General features: G+C 51.4%; 1 protein-coding gene across 1 annotated transcript; it reads right to left on the reverse strand.

Moving 5' to 3' along the window:
- Nucleotides 1–563: 563 nt before the first annotated feature.
- On the reverse strand, nt 564–21,391 carry EXOC3L4 (exocyst complex component 3 like 4; the record flags this gene model as incomplete). Its single annotated transcript, XM_010198934.2, has 11 exons — nt 564–726; nt 2,618–2,739; nt 3,664–3,816; nt 4,523–4,645; nt 6,544–6,658; nt 8,618–8,713; nt 11,227–11,327; nt 12,485–12,610; nt 13,692–13,809; nt 17,551–18,202; nt 21,064–21,391. Coding segments are annotated over 11 exons (2,097 nt in total), but the record flags the coding sequence as incomplete, so codon positions are not given.
- Nucleotides 21,392–23,714: the final 2,323 nt, after the last annotated feature.

Below are 23,714 nucleotides of genomic sequence, written 5' to 3' on the forward strand. Positions count from 1 at the left end.
GCGATGGCATGAACAGATCTTTGGTCCAACAGGAGTTTTGCAAAGAAGCCCACGAGGGAGGAAAATCTGAAGCAGCAGGAGGGCCACGAGGTCCATCCTGGAGTGCAGAGTGGTCCAGCTGCTCTGTGTGCCAGCTGTGGGGCTTGGTTACCCTCCAAGGTTTTCCTCCTTGGGCAGGTTGTGGTTTGTGGCATCAGCTCACATCATGGACCTTGTGGCGTACCAGCTTGGCCAGCTGGAGAGGAAATGATGCTTGGCCACATCCCTGCCAGGCTCTGACCCTTGCTTGCTCAGGGCCACCAATTATGAAGGAGGCTCTTGCTCTGCTGCTGTGTAATTATGCAATGCACAGTCCAGTATAGCTCTGAGTGAATTCCTTTTGGTTTTCCCCTGTCCTCTGAAAAAGAGACTCAACCTGGGACCAAACGACAGAGCAACCTCTCAGCAGCACAATCTTTATTGAGCACGGGGTGAACGCAGTGCCTGGGCTGCAACTGCTGCCCAGCAGCTCGTAGCAGCAGCGCAGGAGGAGCTGGGGTGCTGCTGGCTGGTTGGGCTGTGGTTTAGAAGCAGCTGACCATGGCTGGGACGGTGATCTCGGCGAAGAGCGTGCTGGGCTGGCGGCTGGCAGGGCTCTGGGGCACGCGGTAGCTGTGGCGCACGATGCCCGCTCTCCTGGCACGGCCCAGGCCCCGCAGCGCCAGCACTGCCAGCACGTGCTCCTTCCTGCAGCAAAACAACACACCTCGCTCAGCCCTGCCCGGCAGAACCAGCCCAGAGACAGGCAACCCACTGCCACCACTTCTACAGGGGTCAGTGCATGGCCACCAAGAAGACCAGGGCTCACTCCTGTGAGGAAAGGCTGTGGGAGCTGGGGATGCTTAGCCTAGGAAAGAGAAGACTAAGGGGGGGAATCTCATTAAGGGGCTTGGCAGGCTTAGGTTTGTGGTTGGACTTGATGATCTCAAAGGTCTTTTCCAACTGTAATGATTCTATGATAAGTACTTAAAGGGTGGGTGGCAGCAGGCTGGGCGACACTTTCTCTGCAGTGTCCAGCAGCAGGACTAGAGGTGATGGACACAAGCTGGGGCACAAAAACTTCTACTTAAACATAAGGAAAAACTTCTTTACTGTAAGGGTGAGGGAGCCCTGGCCCAGGCTGCCCAGGGAGGGTGTGGAGGCTCCTCCTCTGGAGGTTTCCAAACCCACCTGGACAATGTCCCTGTGCCCTCTGATCTAGGTGGGACCTGCTTTAGCAGTGGCTTGGACTAAATGATCTCTAAAGGTCCCTTCCAACCCCTACCATTCTATGATATGATTCTATGTGCTGGAGTAGCCACTGGCATGGAAGTCTGCAGCCTGCAGGGTCAACGAGCATCAGCTCCTACCACCCTCCTGCTGCTCAGACACCTTCCTGCTGCTGGGACACTTTCCTGCTGCTGCTGCTTCAGGGGGTTTCCTCCTCAGTCTCCACACACACTTGATGTCTTTTCCAAGTTTTCCTGAGAGGCTGCAGGTCTTTTATTTAATGATTATTTTAAGTTAAGTAATGGAAGTCCTAACATTTAGGAAGCTGACAGGCACTAATTAGATTAGAGCTTAGGGAAAACCAGCTTGAAAACATACCCTGTTCCAGTAATCTTGATATATACAAACTCAACAACGTCTCCAAGAGCTCAGGGGAAGAATTAAGAGAGAACTGAACAGGAAGCAATGCAGGTCCAGCAGGTTCCACCTCATTTTCCAAACTTAATTGTTAAGAATACTATTACTTAATAATGGAAAGCCAGGAAACAGATCAATCAAGAGGATGAGCCTTCCAACCTGGCTTGGCTCCAAGGCTAATAATGATGAAAAAGTCCCACAAATCACAGCCTTGTAAATATCTCTTCTGCCTGGAAAACTGTTTTCAAATAGCTATGCCTGACTAGCTATCATCCACCTCCCTCATCCTTCCCAGAATGGGCACTGCCTCCTTCGTCAGCTTGCTCTGCCCACTGGGACTGAGTTGTTGGGTTTGTTTGGTTTATCCAGCAGGATCTGTGTAACCCAGTGAAAACCTTTGGTCTTTTTTTTTCCTGCAATGACTGTGATGAAAAGGGGTTTTTTTTTTGCAGGCTGTGCCACTGATCTTCCCTCTCAAAGGCTGATAGAGGAGCTGTAGAAAAGGAGGGAGCTTCTGACCTGCAGCAGGCTTAGGCTTGTACAGAGCTAGTCACTCTGTTTCCTTTTCCAGTAGCCTTAAAGCTTTGCAGATGCTACTTTGGAAGAGCAAATGGAAAGCAGGGAAGAAAGAATTCATCATTCATTCCAAAATGTTGTGGTTGTGTTGAGGCCCCTCTCAGAAACTGCAGCTGAACTGTGTCTGCTGCACTTTGATGTCTGAGCCTGGGAACGGGAGATGGTCTGTACTAAAGCTGGAGTCTGCAAGCTGTGCAGAAAAGAGAAAGGATACAGCCATAAAGAAGGAATGATAAGGTAGGATCCCCCCTGCTCCTGTCTCCTTGACCTCTAGTGTGTGGCTACCAGCAGAGAGGAGAAGCTGGAGAGCTTGGCTGAGGCAAGGGGCGAGCTGGTGCTGTTTGGGATGGAGCCCAGCAGCTCTGCCTTCATATACCTGATATCTGGATAATCCTGACACAGCTCCTTGACATACTCCTTGATCTTGTCTATTTTCTTCTCCCCAGTGATATTGGCAATGTGGTGTATGGCAGGAAGGAGCCAGTCAGAGTCAGAGCCCTGGAAATGGAGAGGCACAGGAGGACATCAGGGAGGGAGCACAGCACCTCCAAAACGCCTTTGTACGTGTACCCATGGCAGTGGGTTGCATGTACTGGTGTGAGACAGCTCTGCTGTGGTGGGCAGCATGCTGTGAGGGCTGGCAGGGTGCTGGCTGAGGCAGCGCTGGGTGGCAATGGCAAGGAACCCCTGGGAGCTCTGCTGGGGCCTGACTCTGCTCTCCCTGGTGCTCATGAGCACCCTGCAGAGCCTGACTCTGAGCAGGGTGTTGTGGCTGTGGTACAGCACAGCAGCAGGTGCCAGAGACTTCCCCTCCTGCTACCTGATAGTCTTGTGTGCCTCAGCTCTGAGAGGGATCTGCCTCAGAGGGATTTACTGCCTCAGGCACCTGACTTTCTGCAAAATCCAACGAATCCAATGCTGGCTTCCCTGCAAATCCCAGGCTGATGTTGTCTAGTCACCAAACACACACAGAGCCACAACTTTCTCCCCATCACCCTCCTGTGTGCATACTCTGTGCCTGGATGGACCATCTTGAGCTGTATCCAGGGCAGGGATCCTTCAGAGACAAGGAGCATCCCATGGCCCAAGGGAACAGGCTTAGGAAGAAGTTGCCACGAGCGTGATGCTATAGCACCCAAACCCTCCCTGTGCAAAGCACCTGTGTTAAAACACCAGGCACTGTGACTGGAGAGCTACCAGCTGAGCATTCACAAGCCAGTGCTGCAGAGTGGCTGCCAGGCTGCAAGCCCCCACCATCAGCCTGCACTAACCACCTCTCTCCATCTCTTTGAAGCACTATCACATTTCCCAAGGCTTGGCCTCCTCAAGAGCCTGTCAGCTCAGTCCCTGGGAAGCCAAGAGAGGATATGGTGCCTCTGGGAATGGGGCAGCCAGGGGATGCCCAGGAGGGAGCTCACATACCTGATCAATGAGTGTGTTATTCAGGATTCTGGCTTCTTGCTTCATCTTTTCACTCACTCGCTGCCGTGTCTGGCTGCTCATTCTGTACCTGGGTTTGATGACCTGCCTGATGTATTCCCTCACCACATACTTGTGAACATCACGTAGAAGCTCCTGGTTGCAACAAAAAGAGCAAATCTCTTCTGTTTTCTGTTGTTCTCATGCAAGGGCAAGGCAGTGAGAGGGAGGAGGGGAAGCCGTTGAGGCTTTAGCAGCAGCTGAGGGAGTAAAGCACATACACAAAGGCAGCTTGTGCTTGGGCCAGAATGGCAAAGGGAGCAGGTGGTTTGCAGCCCCTTGCTCCAGCACAGAGCCAATGGCAATACCCAAGGGAATGAAATACTCCTCACTCTGAAACAGCCTCTGATTTTGCCTTGGCAGTTTGGCTCCTCAGTAGCAAAGGGGGTTATTTAAGACTGTTTTAAAAGTAGATGCTGATGATGCTTGCAGGTTTTAAACAGAGCTGCTGGTGCTTTATGAATGTGTGTCACATCATGTCAGCTGTGGTGTCACCCACCCATCTATTTCACAGCTGCATGGATGTGAAAGGAGCACATAAGCCTGCAACTCATGGAATGATGATGTTTAGTGGTAACATTCACCAAAGCTTTCTTGCTCTGTATTTAAACTACAGAAAGCAAAGATGCTGTTTATCCTCACATGGAAGAATGGTAATAGCTGAACCCCCCCATATCAGCAGTCCCCATGGTTATAAGTAGCCCCCACTGCTGGAGAGGAGCCTGCAGGCTGGACCATAGCCTGCAAATGACAGTGAGACCCCCCAGCACCCCTGCACTCAGCCTTGGGACCAGCTGCCTACCTGCCCCAGGGGCTCCCTCATGTGCTGCAGGTGCTTGGAGAACTGTGAGACTGCTGATGGCAGCGAGTCCAGCCTTTCCATCCCCAAAATCCAGTTCTTGGTCAGGATTTTCTTCAGAAGTGGCTGAAAAAAAAAAGACCAACTCACTGATAGCACCAGTAATGTTCAGACTAGCTGATGTACTAGCCAAAGGTAGCTGTGTGCCTGCTCTGGGGGGCTTGCACTGAAAAGCACAGAGCACCCACAGCACACTCCTTCTGTGTGAACACACACCAGGAGAGACAAACAGGATGGATTTCTCTCTCTGCCTCAGGGAATTCAGACCCACATCTCCACTTTCTGTGTAAGCACCCCCAGAAGCATCATTCCCCTAGCAGGAGATGCTTTGGCATTAAAGGCTTGCTTGGAACACCATTTCTTTCACTAAATAGATTTGTATACATGCTGTGTGGATGAAGACAGACATGTGGATGCCAATCAGAGGAAACTCAGGCATAGCTGGACAAGCTGTGGTGTGCAACAATCTCTGCTAGTGTACCTCAGCTTGCATTGCATCAGCTATGGACACAACAAGTCACTTGGTAGTGAACCTATTGGAAGTCAGCCCAGTCATCCATCACCCTCCCAGCCTTCTCCACAAGGAGCTCCTCTTCCTCACAGCACTTGCAGGAGGCTGGCTGTGCTACCTGCTGACCCCTGTGTCTGCACAAAGCCTCACTGGGGTTTTCCTTCTGCTCATTGCTCAGCTGGGAGCACCCCCAGCTTGATGCCTCGTGGTCAGTGATGATGTGGGAGTGATGCCATCGTTTCCCATCTGCCATCTGATGCTCCAAGCAGGTGTCCCCAGTGAGTTATTTCTCCTGCTGGGTCCCTAAAGCTAATGGACCTCCACAGAAACATCTAAAGGCTTTTGGTGGCACCTGGAAGAGACTCCCCTGAGAGACAAATGGAAAATATCCCTTCTGTGTCATATTCCCTTGGTATTTCTCTGCTGTTGGCTCTCAGAATGCCTGTCTTCAGACTCCCAGCAGTCTCCTTCCCAGCTCATTCCCTGCTCCTGCCCTCCTGCTGTGCTCCCAGCCTGCTGAAAGGCTGTTTAGAAACGCTTTGCCTCAGCTGCTCTCTGTTCTCATGACATTTCAGCTCTCTTGCTCAATGCCTTGGCTTGGCTCCTTCCTTGCCTACCCCTTAGGCTCTGGGACAAGCTCTGCAGTCACTGGAAAGTCCCCTTGGCCAGACTGACTTGATCTGGGTTGCAGCAGTTGCGTGACTCTCTTGGTTTCTGAAAGTTATCCTAATTCACTTTCTAAATCACCAAATATGAGTGGAAAGGAGTGGGACCAAAGGCTCAATTGGCTCCATCTCTCATGTTATAGCAGCTAGGGCTAGTGGATCCCCAGCTGGCTGAAAGCAGCAAGTCCCATCCACAACACAAACTCCGTGGCAGCGTGTTGCCTTTTAGGCCTCTTAACACAAGTTAAGCTGATATCAGAGCTCTATCAGTTGATACCAGAGCTTTAGAGAAAGAATCAGGCTTTGTTCACCATGGAAACAGCCTGGAAAAATCACCTCTATGAGAACAAACTCTGTCCTGTCAGAAGAGGTTGGTAACAGACCCGGGTGGCAGATCTACAGGTAACACTAAATCACAGTCCTGACACATCCAAATGTTTTGATGGAAGGAAAAGTTTCCCCTTGGTGGCATCTGGCTGACTTCCCCCCACTGTTTTGCCCCAGATACTGGAAGCCCCTTTGCTTTTGGCTGCCATTGTGCTAAGATAACTGGACAAATCCATCACTGCTCATAGAGAAACTCCCAGGATGCTCCAAGTGTCGCTTTGGGTTAAGGAGGATTTCTACTTATGTTCTACACAATGTGTTTAAGGGGGGACCATAATGTTATTCATTGCAAAATGAGGTCTAGCTGGGGAAACAAGGGCAGGGCAATGGCCTTTAGCTGCCACAGCAGTCCTGCACATATCCCTTACAGTTAGCAAGTGACCTGGCCAAGTTCCTCTTACCTCAGCTTTTCTTCTGAACTGAGTTACAAAAACATTGGTGAAGTTCCTTGTCAGAGCTGCCAAAATCTTCTGCAGTTCCTCAGTGTTGACTTTAAACCCTGTTTCTAACCCTGACCTAGAGAGAAAGAGAGACCACCAATGGGTTAATGTTCAAAACATAAACCCTGACACCACCCTAGGCGGGTTTTTTATATCCAAGTTGGCATCTTGGGTATGATTGTTGAGTAAATTTGTGCATCTAGCACTTCCTCTTGGAAACACTTAATGGGTCAAAGTCATACCTTCTTTTTGCACAATCTTAGACACTAAAAATTAACCAGGGCTGAGTAACCTTGCTGGAAAACCCACCTATTTCCCCCTCAGGTGGGACGGTTCAACCATGCCTTGCGTAGGCTGGGTACTGTTTCACTTGAGCAACCCTTCTGCTAAGTGATCTCCAGGCACCTGAGAGAGCACTGAGGGGCTTCTGGGGGTAAGACAGAAGTAAATCATAAAGCCAGAAGAAAGGCAAGCTGGTGACCCTTGCAGCCCCCAGAGCTGTCGGCAGCAGCTGGGACAGTGAGCTGCAGACGTGGGAGCCTGTGGGATTTCCTAGGGACACCGAGCACTTCTGCAAGGCTTCACCCTCATGAGGAAGGAAACACAGCTCCTGGGAGGTTCATGAAATCCCCAGTGCTATGTGTGGGCTTTGGGGACATTTCAGGCTTCTGGCTTTCACTTTCTATCTCTGCCTGGCTGTAACGTGCTCCAGGGGAAACTGAGGCACTGCCCCAAACATGCCAGTGATTCCTGAGCTCTACTGCTGTGACCACAGAGTGTGGCAGGTCCCTGCCACTGCCCAGCAGCTAGATTCTACATGAGGCTGCTTGGACAGAACTACAAAACACCTAAAAACACCCCTCTTGCCCCAGGCTGGGGGCTTAGCTCCATAACTCCCACTGAACACCTGAAGTCTGGGTAGAGCATCCACAAAATCATGCTATTAGATCACCTACCTCTGCCCAGCAACTCTTTACACAGGGCTGATGAGTATTTCACTTGATTCAAGAATAAAGGCAGCAAAGCCAATCCACCACCCAGGCTCCCAGCAGCTCTCCCTTCCCCATCTCTTCAGGATTTCCCTCGAGGGCTGGCAGAGAAAGCCAGCTCGCTGCTGGGCGAGGTTACATAGCTGGACAGATCGTGCCACCTAGAGACTTGCTGGCGGTAGTGCTGGCTGAGACCAGGTCTGCCTGCGAAAGCCTCTGCATGATACTGTGTCATCCAGCATCCTTCCTGCAGGCAGGGCCATGCAGCAGTGGGAGATAGCACCCCAAGCTCTTCAGTGGCCAGACTGTGATGGTTGGTTGGGTTGGCCTCTGAAGCATCACATCAGCATGACAAGGGGAAACGTGAGATGCTTGAAGAGCCCCTGAGCTTTGCTGACCATGCCCCTGGGACAAGTGCTGTAGGAACAGTGCCCCATGGCACTGGCTCTGGAGAGCTGCAGCAGTCGTGCAAGCAGCCAGCTGGGAAGTGCAAGGTCATCTTACAGCACAGCACTGGGCTGATGGACCAGACCCTGGGACACAGGACCTGGAAACACTTTGATAACCAAAGCTGGTTTGCACACCTCTGCAGCAGAGATCCTTTCAACTCATGGCTTCAAATAACTAATTCACAACACCTGCAAAGCCCAAGGAGCTCCTGCTGCCAGCACTGATGGCATGGGGTTATTTACAGGCTGAGAGCTTCCAGAGAGTTTCTTCCAGCCCAGTGACAAGAGCAGCCTTCAAACTGTGTTGCTGGGTTTATCCTGCTAAGCTCCAGAGCAAGAAAAATGAAAGAAAGCCCTCCTCTGAGACTGAAAAAGGTGGTCCAAAAGGAATTTAAGGGATGGCACTGGAGCCATCCCTGCTTCTGTCTCTTCACTCTTGTGACTTCTATCAGCATCTCCTGAGGAGCATCCTCCTGTGAGGTAAGAGCCAGAGGCTGAGCATCCAGCCAAGCACCCTGAGGAGAAGCTGGTCTTTCCTTTCTGGGCACTGCCACCCTCCCACAGCCCAGCAATGCACCACGGGGGGAACAGACTTACACCAGCTCATGGAAGCTGTTGATGTAGGCAGCGAAATAGGGTGCAAAGATGGGAGTGTCCTGGGCAGTGCTCCATGCCACAAACTCCTCCCCAAACCTGTGGGAGAAGACACTCAGGTGATGCCAGCAGTGAGGGGACCCAGGGGGGCTGGTGCTATGGCAGGAGATGCTGGGGGCTGGCCCAACCTGTCCCTTCTGTGTGTGGACAGGCTTTTCCCAGCTGTCATAACATGTGTGTGCATTGGAGGGGAATAGATGGCAGATAATGATGGGTTTAGGGTACAGAGCACTTTTGGAGAGATGCCAGGGATGTCAGCATGCTCAATCCCTGACTCTTCCTCATGCTGAGGGATCGAATGTGGCCGTGGCACTCGGGCTCATCCATCTGGCTTTGGGGGCAATATAATATGTGCCCTGTGAACCACACAAGGGAAAGGTTTACCTCAGGGCTGATTTTACAACAGAAAGTGAATAGGAATGGGGCAGCACACCTCCATTTCATAGAAGCATTCTGGTTGGAAAAGACCTTTGAGGTCTTCAAGTTGAACCACTAACCTCACACTGCCAAGCCCATCACTAAACCACATCCCATTCCCCCCTCTCCACAACCTCAGCGAGGTGTTAGGTAGCTGTTCTCTGGGTAGCACATCTAGTATGGGTCTCATTCTTTGTCAAGGTGAAGGAGCCTGCTCAGGCTGGCCTCAGCTGTTTGCACCTCTGAGCTGTTTAAGAAAAAGCTGAAGTTTCAGTGATGTTTTCACCTGAGAAGCCTCACTGCCACAGCTTGCAATGTGGCTTACCAAAAAAAGAGGCAAAACAGGGGGAAAACATTAAAAAACAGAACAAAGGAAAGAGGAAAAAAGAAAGAAAATGAGAAAGAAGTGGGAAAAAAATGGAAAAGGGGGACAAAAGGGAAAGAATGGAGCCTTGGTACTGTGTTTCTCCTCAAAAACCCAGGCAGACTTCAAAGCCAACTAGCTGGTTTGAGCTATTTGAACCCTGCTTGCTCAGGGTATGGGAGACAAGTGTAGGTCACTGGGCTATTTGGAATGAGGGTTTAGAAGGAAGAGCATTGCCTTTGGACATCTGCCATGCCCTGGGTTGAGAAAGCAGCACACAGGCTCCCCAGCCTTGCTCCTGCCAAACAATCTCTTAGCAAAGTTTCCACTCAGCACCTGCTGCAGCTGGGAAACATCAGAGGTTAATGCAGAATGATTTTGAGATTCACTGGGAGCTGTGAAGAGCCTTTTTCCTCTGCTGACCACTGATCCAGCCCCTCAAAACACATCCCCACTGGAGGGGTTGGGCAGCGTGTCGCTGTGCTGGGACCCCCTGCCAGCCAAAAACCTGCCCTGGAGCATCCCCAAAGCACAGCACAGGGGGTAACATCTGAGGCTATAACACAGGCTAACTTCAGAAAGTTGCAGGGTCCTGTGCCCTTTGGACACATGGTAAATTTTTGCACACTGAACATGAGCCAGCAGCGTGCCCAGGTGGCCAAGAACCCAGGGGCATCCTGGCCTGGATCAGAAGTAGTGTGGCCAGCAGGACCAGGGGAGTGATTTTCCCCCTGTACTCAGCACTGGTGAGGCTGCATCTCAAGTGCTGTGTTCAGTTCTGGGCCCCTCACTACAAGAAGGACATCGAGGTGCTGGAGCTTGTCCAGAGATGAGCAACGAAGCTGGGGAAGGGTCTGGAGCACAAGTCTGGTGAGGAGCAGCTGAGGGTGTTCAGTCTGGAGAAGAGGATGCTGAGGGGAGACAATCCCTCTCTACTACCTGAAGAGGGGTTGCAGTGAGGTCAGTCTCTTTTCCCAGGTAAGGAGCAATAGGACAAGAGGAAATGGCCTCAAGTTGCACCAGGGGAGGTTTAGATTGCATGTCAAGAAGAATGTTTTCACTAAAAGAGTTGTTAGACACTGGTACAGGCTGCCCAGGGAGGTGCTGGACTCACCATCCCTGGAGATGCTCAAAAGCCATGTGGCTGAGGTGCTGAGGGACATGGGTCAGGGATGGACTTGGCAGTGTGAAGTCAGTGGTTGGATCTGATGATCTTCAAGGTCTTTTCCAACTGAAATGATCCTATGATTGCAGGACTCCAAAGGCAGCCCAGCCATATGTTTTGCCCAGCTGTAAAAGAAAGGGTCCCAACAGCCATTTCTATGCCCATAGCTATGGGATGCAGGAGAAAACCCTCTCAGCTGGACTCACTCTGGGACACAGAGATGATGTTTTGGGCAAGCAGGCTCTAGGTCTGAGGGTCTATAACTGCATATTGCTCATGGCTGCAGCTGCAAGCAACCAGCATCCAACCCCAGCAAGGTCCTGGATGGATGGGACTGCAGTGGTCCCATTGCTTTCCAGCCAGCAGCTCCTTCCTGGAGCTCTGACATCAGATTTTGGGCCAAGCAAGATTGCCACCTTGGTCTGTTTATAACTCCCTCCCAGCTGTTTTGCAGCTTGCTCATTCCTGGGCTCATTGTGATCTCTGATTCTCCCTGGAGCAGCCCTGGTGCCAGCATCAGGCCCAGTGCACCAGCCTTTTCCCTGGGTTTTTTTAACCAGTGTGGGACTCATTTGGAAGGAATGTGCTGCCCAGAGTGGTGATGACCTTGGTATGAATTCATGCAGCTCTGCCAGGCACAGCTCAAGCATTTTCCTTTCCAGGCTTTTGCTGATGGTTCCAGCTATCTTCATGTGCTCCCCGATGATCTTGAAAGAGCCACAAAAAAAGCCTCCAGTGAGTGGGACAAGCATGGGTGAAACATCCTTCCCAAGGGCCTCATGCAGCTTTGGTTAATAACAATTGCTTGCCTAGCAAAGGGGGAAACAGGTGGCTTGTAGCCAGGTGGTTTTCATCGTTCTCTAAGAATCCAGAATGGGCCAAGAGGCAGAATCATTCATCCCCAATGGCCCCATGTCCTTCTGCTGCCTCAGCCTGAGTTAGGTGTGGTGGTGAATGGAGTCCTGTGCTGCCCTGGTGCCATCCTCCTCTTTTAGAGGGATTTACAGGAGGCATCAGTCCCCAACTCAACATCTAAGGGCAGCTCAGCTGTCCCTGTGTCCCCATGCTAAGGGTGGCTGTAAGAATGATCCCTGGGAGCCCACTCAGGCTTCCTCAGGAGTGATGCTGTGGCCACGTGAAGCTTTGAGCATCAGCCTGAAATGCACTGGGGCTCCTCCCCACCTCCCACTCCCCCAGCCCTTGTCCCACTCTGGCTCTTCCTGAGGCATCCTACCCATCTGCTAATCCAACCCAGACCTGCCTTCCCAGCAATCACACCCCGTGTCATCTTCCTCTGTGCAAAACGAGCCACGGGCAGCAGGCAAAACTCTTTGATTTTCTTGCTTTCTCCCTCCCTCTCTTTGTTTTGTTGGTATTATTTAATTGAAATGACTCAACCCTTTGAGTGAAGAGAATGACTCCAAACCCCTCCTGGATTTATTACCCTGGAGTCCCTAAAGCTAGCAGGGCCTTTTGTTTTGTTGTACTGTTTCAATTGGAGTGGCTGTCACTGCCCACGGGACAAAGTTGCTCTTTCAGCCAAGAGGTTTTTCTTACAAACCTTTATGCCTTTTTTTTTCCCCCCTTCCTTTCTAATCAAAGAGATTTAAGGACTTTCAAATCAGCTGCCTATTATGTTGCTGACACAATTGACAGCAGGTTTAATTTGCAGCTAGAAGGCAGGCAGGAGAGCTAAAAGTTGTACTAAATGGCATTTGCTGCTCTGATGTATTCTGCCAGTGCGTGACTAACATAAATTATCACAGGAGGCAGTACCTCTGAGCCAGAAGGTAAAGATCCAGTTTCCCTGGAGCCACAGAACACCTCCCCTCCTCCCCCAAATTCTCCCCAGCTAATGAAATACCGTTTGAATATCAAAGGAGAGCGAGGAGCGGTAGAGGTTTTCCTTCAGCTCGGGATGAACTCCCTTCTCCCACTTCTCTGTGACCTCCAGTCTCAGGATGTTTCCAAAATAGCTTTTGATTTTCTCCTAAATGTGAACCGTGGGAAGGAAAGATGCAGCTCAGGATGAGGAAAGCAAGGATGGCTAAAAGGGACCGGCTGCCATGTGCGTGAGGCTCACGGGTGCTCGCAGCAGCCAGCGGAGCAAAGGTCGTGCTCCAGCCCCTGTCAGTCTGCACAGGAATAAAAGCAGGAGCTGTGCTGGGTGGGGGCAAGGTGCTCCCAAATGAAGGGAGAATCCTACTCCTGGCAAGGGGAATGGCATGTCTTGCAAAGCCCTGCAGCACGTGTCGTGCACAAGGTCAGGGTTAAAGACCAAACGGGTCCTTCCTGGCGGTACGGCCGCTCGAGTAAGCGGCAGCGCTCTTCAGACCTGCCTGATACATCAGTCTGGTTGCTGGGCTAACACAATGGTCCTTCAGCAGCACAATACTGATTTTATTCAGCTGAGGACCTTGAGCTCAGCTTGTGTGGTGCCCTGTTTGAGAAACAAGAGAAGGTCTGATCCCAGCAAAGAGCCAGGAGAGCACGGGGTGCCAGTCTCACACGGTGTGCCAGTCTCACACGGTGTGCCAGCCAAGGGTGGCAGGAAGACAGCTGCAGAAGGGGCTTCCTCTGGCAGGGACACCCCCAAAATTATCTACCCACAGCAAACCTCTCATGTGCTGGAGGAGATCATGTGCTGTGAATGCAGCAGCTAAAATGCCCTCACATCTGCCTGGACACGTTCCTGTGTGACCTGATCTAGGTGACCCTGCTTCTGCAGGGGGGTTGGACTGGATGAGCTCTAAAGGTCCCTTCCAACCCCCACCATTCTATGATCTAGCTTTGCAATGCCTTTAATCTCATGAAGCCCAGTTATGAGCTTCTGGCCATAAGCCTCTGCCATACTGTGTGGCCCTTGGGCTCTGCAGTAGCTCAGGTTCAGGCCAGTGGCCAGCTTTGGTCCCTCAATTGGTGTTCACCATGTTTTCTGCTTATGATTGAAAGCCATTCAGCACGTGGTGGGGCTAGAAACCGTGATGAAGCCATCTGAAACCTCTTTCTGGGAGGCTGGAGCTCCCTTCCCTTCCCTGGGAAGCACATGGGGAGGAGATGAAAGCTCTCACCTTTGCAGAAGCGACGTAGTCCTTTTTCAGCTTATCCCAATCATCTGATGCTAACAGGAGGGACAGGTTTTCTGCCTTAACTTCTGGTTTGAGATTGGGGTGACCCAGAAAGAGTTCACTGGAAAGATTCAAACAAACACATGATGTTGCCCCAGAGTGTGAGTAAACTGTGATGGAATATTCACGTGGCACGAGCTACATCGTTATTAAACCGTGAGAAATGTGGTTAAAGCTCAGATTGTGATGCTTGTTTTCAAGCTCTAACAGGGAAATCTTCCCTTGCCATTCAAAACCCTAATTACCCAAAAGCAAAATGATGCAAGGTTCCAGCCCACCTTAGAAATCATGAGACTGGTGAGTTGTTTGGCCATGAGAAGTGTGGTGAGAATGGGCTTTTTTAAAACAAACAGCTCGAAGCTGATTCATTTGCCTGGTGAAATGCCTCTCAGGGTAAATTCCTGCAGCAGCCTGCTGCTTTGGAGTTAGCTATCTCCCTGCCTCCTCTCTGGTGTCACACCATGAGAGCCTGTTCTTTGTTTCCACTGTGTGTTGTCCTTAGCAAGGGGAGGTGGAAAAGCAGGTCCTGCTTTTGGCAGGCAGCCTCTGGGAGGCATTGCCACGCCTGGGACACGGGCAATGGCAGCATGGAAGTGGTGGGTGGACGTGGTGCAGTCTGACTCCAAAGTGTGCTCAGCTGACACACCACTTTACCACTCACTTTCCTCTGTATTGCTCTGTAATCAGGCCAGCTGATTAGCAGGGAGGCAGGGAAAGGGAGGGAGTGCTTGTACTTCTCCCTCTGGGGTGAGAAACCCATTATTAGCCTGTGCAATTGAACGTGCTGCCCTGCAACGTGCCCTGGAGGCATTGCATCTTCCAGGGTGCTGAGGGTGGAGAGGAGAAAGAAGCAAGAAATACCTCTGCACTGGATGAATGTGGGATGTAAGTTACAAGCAGTCACCTGGTTAGCAGGGAACAGGGCTGCCTTGTCCTACACACTGCCTGCTCATCTGCCCAACCACCAAAGAGGGTTCCTATTGCCAAAGCAGTGCTGAGCCCACGGTGAGGTTTGGATCTGAGTGGTGAGGTTTGGATCTGAGTGAGGACTGTACTGCACAAGGTCAGGCTGGTGACTGCTCAGCAGAAAAAACCCCTCAGCCTGCTGATAGTGTTCTGGAGGCAATGCTCCTGCAGTCACGGTTCAGATTTCCCCCAGAGGTCAATGTGTGCACGTGGAGCAGCACACAGCCCAGCTGCTGCACCACTCTGCTGCTCTCTTAACACACCACCACTCATTTAAACACAAACTCTCCACCATGACTGAAAGCACTGACTCACATCTATGTTCCAGGAGCTTATTCCCACCTCTCTCTCCTTCCCCCCCGCCCCACCCTCCCCCATTTGTTTGAATTGTATCATCAATGAGGAGTTTGGGTCAAACAATTTCCTCTTGTTTGAGAATGGTCTCAAGAGAGGATGAAGTTCTTTTAGAATGGGAATCTCCAATGGCAACAGCACAACCCAGCAAGCTGATTGCAAGCAGTGCCCCAAGCAGCTCCACACTCTAAATAATCTCCTCCATAGCAAAGGGGCATTTTTCTCTGGTGCACAACCTGGCTGCTGAAGCTTGTTTCTTCTCCCCTCTCCTGCAATGCTGGGGTGCAGTACAGTTCCCAGGGGCTGGGGACATGCAGGAATTTCCCTCCAGGTGAGATCATCAGGGACATGTGTGGGAGAGAGGGCCAAGGGGTGGGAGTGTCCTTCCCACAGCCACCCTGTCACACCGTTGCTCAGCCAGTGCTGGGATGCTGAGGGGGTTACACACGTGTCATCACAGTCACCAAACTGCTACAGAATCTTAAGGGCTGGAAGGGAGCTGGAAAGCTCACCCAGTGCAACCCCCCTGCCAGAGCAGCACCACCTAGAGCAGGGCACACAGGGACTCATCCAGCTGGGTTGGAATGTCTCCAGAGAAGGAGACTCCACAGCCCATCTGGGCAGCCCCTTCCAGGGCTCCCTCACCTGAACAGGGAACAAATTCTTCCTTGTGTTTCTTTGGAACCTCTTGTGTTCCAGCTTGTGCCCATTGCCCCTTGTCCTGTCATTGTCTATCACTGAGCACAGCCTGGCTCCGTCCTCCCGAGCAACTGGACAAGTTCACAGAAGAAAGCTGTTGAGGGCTGTTCTGATCAAAGACTGGCAGTGGTGCAATTATTCCTAACCCAAAAGCTACCCCAGGCCAGGAATGCTCTGAGTAAGTGCTGCTGCTGCTGCATCCCTCCACCACTGCCCCTTCCCTGTCCTTTTTTGCCCACTGTTTGACTCAGTGTTGATACTCCTGCCTTCACTCCCTCTTTTGTTTGAGGGGTGCCAATTGGTTTGTGACTGTCCCATCCTTGGGTGTCTGGTTCAGGCCATTCCTGAGGACTGGCTACTGGAGCAGATGTGATTTTACTTTGACAGAGCTGGTTTTAGACACTTATTATCAGACCCATCTCCTGTTGCCTCTCTCCTCCTTCCCATCCCACTGTGTATTTCTGTTGGGTTTTAGTCTGGGAGTCCTTTGGGGCTGGGGTCTAGGCTGGTGAACAACTAAAGACACTCAGTGCTTGGAACTTCTACAGGTGCCTGCCTGTCCTGATTTCAGCTGGGATAGTTAATTTTCTTCCTAGAAGCTGATACAGGGCTGTTTGGGGTTTGTGCTGAAGAGAATGTTGATAACACAGGGATGCTTCAGTTATTGCTGAGTGGTGCTTGCACAGCATCCAAGCTGTTTCTGCTTCCCCCTCTGCCCTGCCAGTGAGTAGGCTGGGGGTGGTGGGTGGCATAAGATGCTGGGAGAGAGTATGGCCAGGGCAGCTGACCCAAACCAGCCAAAGGACTGTTCCATACCATAAGGCATCATGCCCAGTGTATAAACTGGGGAGGGGATTTGTCAGGGAGAGGTGGATCACTGCTTGGGCAGTGGTCAGTGAGTGGGGAGCAATTGCATTGGGCATCACTTGTCTTTTTCTTGGGCTTTGTTTCTTATTGTAGTATTTTATTCTTCTTACTGTAATTGTGTTTGATTTTAGTTATCACATTGGTTTTCTCTGGACCCACAAGGTTTGATTTCCTTTTGATTCTCCTCCCCACTCCATGGTGGGGGAGTAAGTGAGTGAGGGGTTGGCTGGTGCCAGCTGAGCTTGAGCCATGACACTGTCTTAGATGTCTCCATTGACTGTGAAAGGAGGCAATGCCCAGCAGCACAGGTTTTACTGCTCCTGCAAAGAATTCCTGCCTTTACTCCCACACACCCAAGGTGCCCTAAGAGTGGTGTTTGATAGGTCTGAACAGCTTGTACAACATCTTAGTCAGCCCTGGGTTTCAGGGAGCTGTAAGAGGTACCAAACACCACAGATCTCACAATCAACTAGTGGACATGTCTGAGTCAGGGCCTTTGTTTTAACGTGGCTGATTCCACTCAGTGATGTCTTGGAGCCTCCTGGAGATAACTCCCACCCCTGAGCACGGAGAGGGGTAACGTGGCCTGTTTCCAAATTCAACAGGAAGAAGGCAGGGCTCCCCCATCCCTGTGCCTGGAAAAGTCACCCAGAAGCTGCTGGAACATGTGAAAGATTGGCAGAGAGGGAGCAGGTTTATCAGAGCTGTGAGGAGGAGCTTCCTGGCACGTAGAAACAAGCGTGGGGGGGGGGATAAAGCGCGTGCTTTATCCACAAACCTTTGTCCCCACCTACTAATAGATTAGCTATCTGGCTCTGCTATGGAAGTGGCTGTGTCTCTGGCTCTCAGAAGCCTGGGAACAGCTCAGTGCTTTGGCAGCACGCCGTGACCCTGGGTGGCAGGGGCAGCAGCTTACCTGCGGTAGGTGTTGGCCACCCAGTCCAGCAACGCGTGGAGCTCGTGGAATTCCAGCGGTCTCCGGGAGAGCTCTTGCAAGTGTGAGGCAATGGCCTTGTGAAAAGCCTCCAGGTAGGTGTCACACACGTGGTACTCCTCTGGATAGCACTTCTGTACTAGTGACTTGATTTTCAGTAAGTCTTCACTCAGGTGTTTCTGGAGGAAACCCAAGTGGAGACCCAGCCAAGAGCTCTGCTCTTCCTTCGATGCCATGGGTACTCTCAGGACTCTTTTCCTAGCACTCTCATTTACAGCTTCCCTCCACTCCTCCCTCCACTTTCTGGGTGTGCCAAGCGAGTCTGAGCCAGGACCAGCAGCGTTGCCAGTGCTAGGATGAGCTGCTTCTTCACGGGCAATTAAAGTCACCAGGGAGGTCAGCAGGGCGTCCTCTACAGCGGGGTGCTCCAGTGTCCCCACCACGATGGACTGGATCGCATTTGTGATGGAGTTATAAAGCAAATCCACATCCCTGGACTTCCTCACAAACTCCTGGGGGTTATCTCTGTGCTTCTCAGCATCCCGTTCAGCAATAGTCTCATCTTCCAAGTACCTGATGCTTGCAAACGCTTCCAAAAGTTGCCTTTTCTGAATCAGTTCATTGATTTCCATTACTGCAGAGAGAAGGGGAGAAGGGGTTTCAGCAAAGCAGGTGCTAGTGTGGTAGCAGGACATCATGCCCCACAGGGACAGAGGTTTGCAGGGCTGCTCTGAGTAGCCAGATTCCAGCAGTTCCCCTTGAGACTGACCCCCCTCCTCCCAACCTCTCCAACTGCTGCTTGACACAGGAGAGGAAAGCAGTGGAAATGCAATCACCTCAGACTGAGGCACACCTCTAAACTGCTCATTTCAGAAGCAGGAAATACAGAAAAGATTCCACCCCAGCAGGAGCATCTCAAGCAATGGCTGACAAGACTACACAGAGGGACACTTGGGGGCTCAGTAATATAAGAAGTATTTGCCGTGTGTCGAGGAGATCCAAGAGCACTGTTAGCTTTTGAGAGGCCTTGGGAAGCTCTCACCATCTCCAGCATCATAACAGCAGGTTCCACTGTGATACTTGGCATAAGGCAAACATCAAAAAGGAGAAGGGAAAGGGTGTTATTTAGGCATGTGTGGCCTAAATATTCATGTAAACTGATATGGAAAAGTTGGAGAGGAGTCAAAGAAGTTATGAAGGAGTGGTTCACAGCCCATCATTTATGTCCTTGCGCTTGTCTGCAAGCAGATTTTATACTCTATGGACCAGATAACCTGTAAGGGCATCTGTATGAAGACAGAAACACACCAAAAATCCCAACTATTGATGCAGTACACAATGCATAGAGCTTTGAGTGCCTGTATGGAGCTACAGTTGCTTCTGCACTCAGAGAGGAGAGAGATTGTGCCAATTGACTGAGTCTCTTCTAGATAAATTAACATAAAACCAGGGTTTGCACAAGTGCTTGCAGTGAGAGACTAAAGGAATACATTCTGTTCTGTTTATCAAAGTGAGAAAACACCATTTAATCATCATCTAGGATAATTATCCAGGGAGGTGATATTGGGTGCTAAATGGATCTTTAATTTAGCAATGCAAGATCAGCCAGCTGGTAGCTGAAGGAAGACAATTGAAAGGCAATTAACCATTATGCAGCTTAATGGTGCACGTGGTGGAGTCTCCATCACTTGCCATGTTTATCTCAGGATGGGATATGTTTCTGACAGAGCTGCTCTAGTCCAGGCCAATCACGAGTTATTGGGCACAGGATGTGTCTTACCCACGTTAATTCCTCAGCTTGTTTATTGCAGGAGATGCAAAGGGCTTATGGTAACATTCCCTGGTGTCCTCATCTACAACCCTTTGACAACATACTAGCAAAGCTTGTGAGAGGGGCTCAGATCCACCTCAGCAACCTCACAGTGTTACAGTGCAAAGCAGTAGCTGACTTCATGGCACAGTAGAGCATGGCAGTCAGCCCAGCCCATGTCAACCCTCTGTAGTGGACTAAGAATGTCTTTCTAGAAAGGTCAAAAAACCACGCTGACCCACCTCACTCTGTCTCCTGGTTGATGTGTTGTAGTACCTCTGCCTTGAGAAGGTGGAGGAGGATGGTGCTCCAAGAAAGATCAAAGTCATTGCAGTGTGCCCACACTGAGGGAGAGGTGAGATCTGTGCTGAAGGTAGATGTTATTGTTTGACTAAGAGCTAGGACTTGGAGAAGGACTTGGGGGTGTTGATGGATGTAAACTGAACATGAGCCAGCAATGTGTGTTTGCAGCCCAGGAAGCCAACCGTATCAAAACAAGTACTAGCAGCAGATTGAGGAGGGGTGACTCTTGTCCTCTGCTCCTGTGAGACCTCACCTGCCATACTGCCTTCAGCTCTGGGGCCCTCAACATGAAAAGGACGTGGACCTGCTGGAGTGAGTCCAGAGGAGAGACGTGAAGATTACCAAGAGGGCTGGAGCACCTCTGCTATGAAGACAGGCTGAGAGAGATGGGGTTGTTCAGCCTGGAGAAGAGAAGGCTCCAGGGAAACCTTAGAGCAGCCCTCCAGTCTCTAAATTTAAACTGAAAGAGGGGAGATTTAGATAGTGGCAAGAAGTTCTTTACTATGGAGGTGATGAGGCACTGGCACAGGCTGCCCAGAGAGATTGTGGCTGCCCCATCCCTGGAAGTGTTGCAGGCCAGGTTGGATGGGGCTGTGAGCAAGCTGTGCCAGTGGAAGGTGTCCCTGCCCATGGCAGGGGGGTCAGAATGAGATGTCTTCAAGATCCCTTCGAGCCCAAATCATTTTATAACTCTATGATTCTATCTACATAATGATGACAAAACACACGACAGTAACCAGCCTGAGGGGAACAAACAGAACAAATAGTTGCAGACCTGCTGTTGTGAGGAGAACAGATGGAAAGTCAGTGGAAGAGAGCAAAGTGTGCTGTGGAGGTCTCTTTGCAAGGCAACCTCTGAAATTAGGAATCAGGATAGAAGTGCTGAACCAGATCACACCCAAAACATCTTTTTCCCCCCAAGGCCTTGCAGCAACCTACAGAGTACAGCCCAAGGACTAGCTACAGTCTCAGAGCCTGAAGAGCAGAAATTGCTCAGGACTGCAATGCAAGCAATAGTGTAGGAATAGCCCACGTTGCACTTCCAGAGAGTGTCAGCCCAGCAGTTCCCAGCCTGTGCTCAGCAGATTGGTGACTGATACGTTTGATGGATGGTACCTCTGCTGAGCCCACAGGTTGATGGGGGAGGTATTGATATGGTTACACTCATGCAGTGGAAGCCACAGAGCAGCATGTTCAGTCACAGGTGACCTGCTGAGGCTGGGCCAGATGAGTTTGTGCCAGGGGTGACAGTTGTCTCTGCCCCATAACGGGATGCCTGGTTCTTCAGCACTTCTGTTGGGCCCAAGACTTGCAAAGTGTAAATTACTTGAAGGTTACATGTAACCTGCCAGGAAAATGCCACTGGTGGTTTCACTTCTTACCTGAAAGAGGTTTTCCTTGCAGGAGCTCAGCTTCTGCCTTGTCACCAGCCTCTTCCACGCCATTGCAGATGGTGGCTTGGCTCTCCTGGAAGCTCTTGTTGAACCGCAGAGACAGTCGTTTTCCTCTCCCAGTGCCAGTTCCTTCCTTTCCCTTCTCCCTGTTCAGGCTCCGGATGGATTTGCGGATGCTCAGCATAGTTTTAACACCTCTGTCAAAGAAGCCACTGTCCCTGCTATGAAAGGTTGGGCTGCTCAGTGCAGAAACGACCTCCACCTTCTCCTCCCCTGCACTGTTCATTGCAGAGGCTGGTTCTGAGGTCATGCTCCTCAGGGCTAACTCTGTACTTCTATCCACCTTGGCTTTCAACAGGGGGTTTTCCAAACAGGTTGATGGTAACCACTGAAATGCACAGGACAGCACAATTAGATGAGAGCTTCACAACAGGGTGTCACTGTCTGCAGAGTCAGCCTGGGACTGAAAATCTGGCCCATCCCTTTCCTGTGCCTAATACAGGGCCAGAGCAAGTCCTTCAAGCCTGTAGCTACTGTACCCACAGATACCAAGTGCTGGCTTTTAGCTCTGGAAAGCTCTACTCAGCTCCATAGGTGGTAGCTCTTTCTCCAGTGCCAAGGAACTACTGAATGCCAGAGATGCTGCAGTCTGTGTAAACACACAGCTTCAGTCAGCAGCAAGGTATGCTGTTACTTTTGATGCCTCCTAGGTGGCTCTCCAGCTGTGTAGGAATGAGAACCCCTCCTGAGCCTCACCGAGGCATTGCCACTTGCTGATGCAGATGTGGCCACTTTGGGTCAAGCTGCTGCTGGCAGAGGGCCCAGGGGGTGAGTGGTCCCCAGGGACTGGCTGGGCTCTGCTCTAGCCCCTTCCAGCAAACTCACAGCAGTCTCTGCACTCTGAATTAGCATGGTCACAGCATGGGAGGCTGTGTGATGCAGGAAGGGTTCACAGTGCTCATCCTGCCTCAGAGCACTGCATCCTGAGCATGCTGAGAGTGGGTATCTCAAGGGCCAAGTGAGCCCCTGTGTGAGCTGCAGGAGAGCTCAGATTTCAGCAGAAGTGCTCCTGTCAGTGCTGCTGGGCTGTAGCCACATACCCTGCACTTGCTCAGCTCCTGCCCTGCTACAGACAAACTACATCCCTTCTACCCACCCTGAGGGCTGGCCCACCTGCTTGGGAATGGGAAACAGAGAGGTTTTGCCTTCCCCCTTCTTGCAAAGGGCCCTGACCAGGTCACCAGCTAAACACAGGCTGCTCACAGGGCTGTTGTACATTGCAGAGCTCAGAGGATGGGAAATGCCATGTCTCCCTGCAGCAGGCTCAAGGCAGCTCAGCAACCACTTTAAATTATTAGAAACAGCTATTGCTCCAATTCACCCAGGAACTGCCTGTCTCGGGTCTCTCCAGCTCACAGGAGCCAGAGATTGAAGTGTGATTTCAGTGAACAGACATGTTGGGACTCTAGAAATAGATCTCATCCTTCCTTGATCGAGTTTTGCTCCCTCGTGCATGATTATTTCACAGGCTGTAAACTGCAGGGGCTGCATCTTCCCATGGGTCTGCTGAGCTGCTCGCACAGCGAGGCTCAGACCCTGCATCACAGCCTCTCAGGGGAGCATGAAATCAGTCATTGTCTTGCTCAGGAGCTCACCCCATCTCAGCCCATACAGAAGGTGGGAGGGAGAGGAGAGCAGCCCATTCTCCAGGGATTTCCATAGGAAGGGAGGCTGAGTCCCTAGCTCAAACCCTGCACGGGGGTTCTGTGGCTGGAGCAGAGAAACTGCAACGATCAAAGGGGTTAGCCATGCAGTGGAGGGCACCAGGGCCAGAAGATGTAACCCCATGGGTGAGGAAAGAGAAGGGAAACACACCCTGGTACCCACCGAACCGATCCTCTCTGTGGTGTGCTGGGATAATGCAGGTGTGATCCACAGCAGCTGAGAGCAGCTCTGCCACGCAGGAAACCCCAGGGAGATGCAGTGCTGGGTGGGCAGCTCTGCAGGGGAGATGCAGTGCTGGGTGGGCAGCTCTGCAGGGGAGATGCAGTAGGTGGGCACCTCTGCAAGGGAGATGCAGTAGGTGGGCAGCTCTGCAGGGGAGATGCAGTAGGTGGGCAGCTCTGCAGGGGAGATGCAGTAGGTGGGCACCTCTGCAAGGGAGATGCAGTAGGTGGGCAGCTCTGCAGGGGAGATGCAGTGCTGGGTGGGCAGCTCTGCAGGGGAGATGCAGTAGGTGGGCAGCTCTGCAGGGGAGATGCAGTGCTGGGTGGGCAGCTCTGCAGAGCAGAGTTCCAGGTCAGCTCACCCTCTGCAGCCCGTGCTGGCCCAGGGGCTCCCTCTTGGCATGGCACTTCTCTCCATCCTCCTTTGCCCCCTGGGAAAGAGCAGTTGGAAGCAGAAAAAAGGCCTGTTCCCACCTGCCAAAGACGTCCAGCTCCTTCTCCTGTTTGCTCCCCAGCAGACTCCAGCACTGTTTCACTTTCATTATGTCTGGACATTTAAAAGAAGGGAAGAGGCGGGGGGAGAAATGCTGGATGAGCTCCAAGCATTCATTCAAGGTTAATTATTTACCCTAAAGAGAGAGATGGAGGTGAGACCAGAGGCTCAGCAGTGGGGTGAGCTGCTAAGCTGAGCTG

This window comes from Colius striatus, chromosome 6 (assembly GCF_028858725.1).
Source record: "Colius striatus isolate bColStr4 chromosome 6, bColStr4.1.hap1, whole genome shotgun sequence".
NCBI lineage: Eukaryota > Metazoa > Chordata > Aves > Coliiformes > Coliidae > Colius > Colius striatus.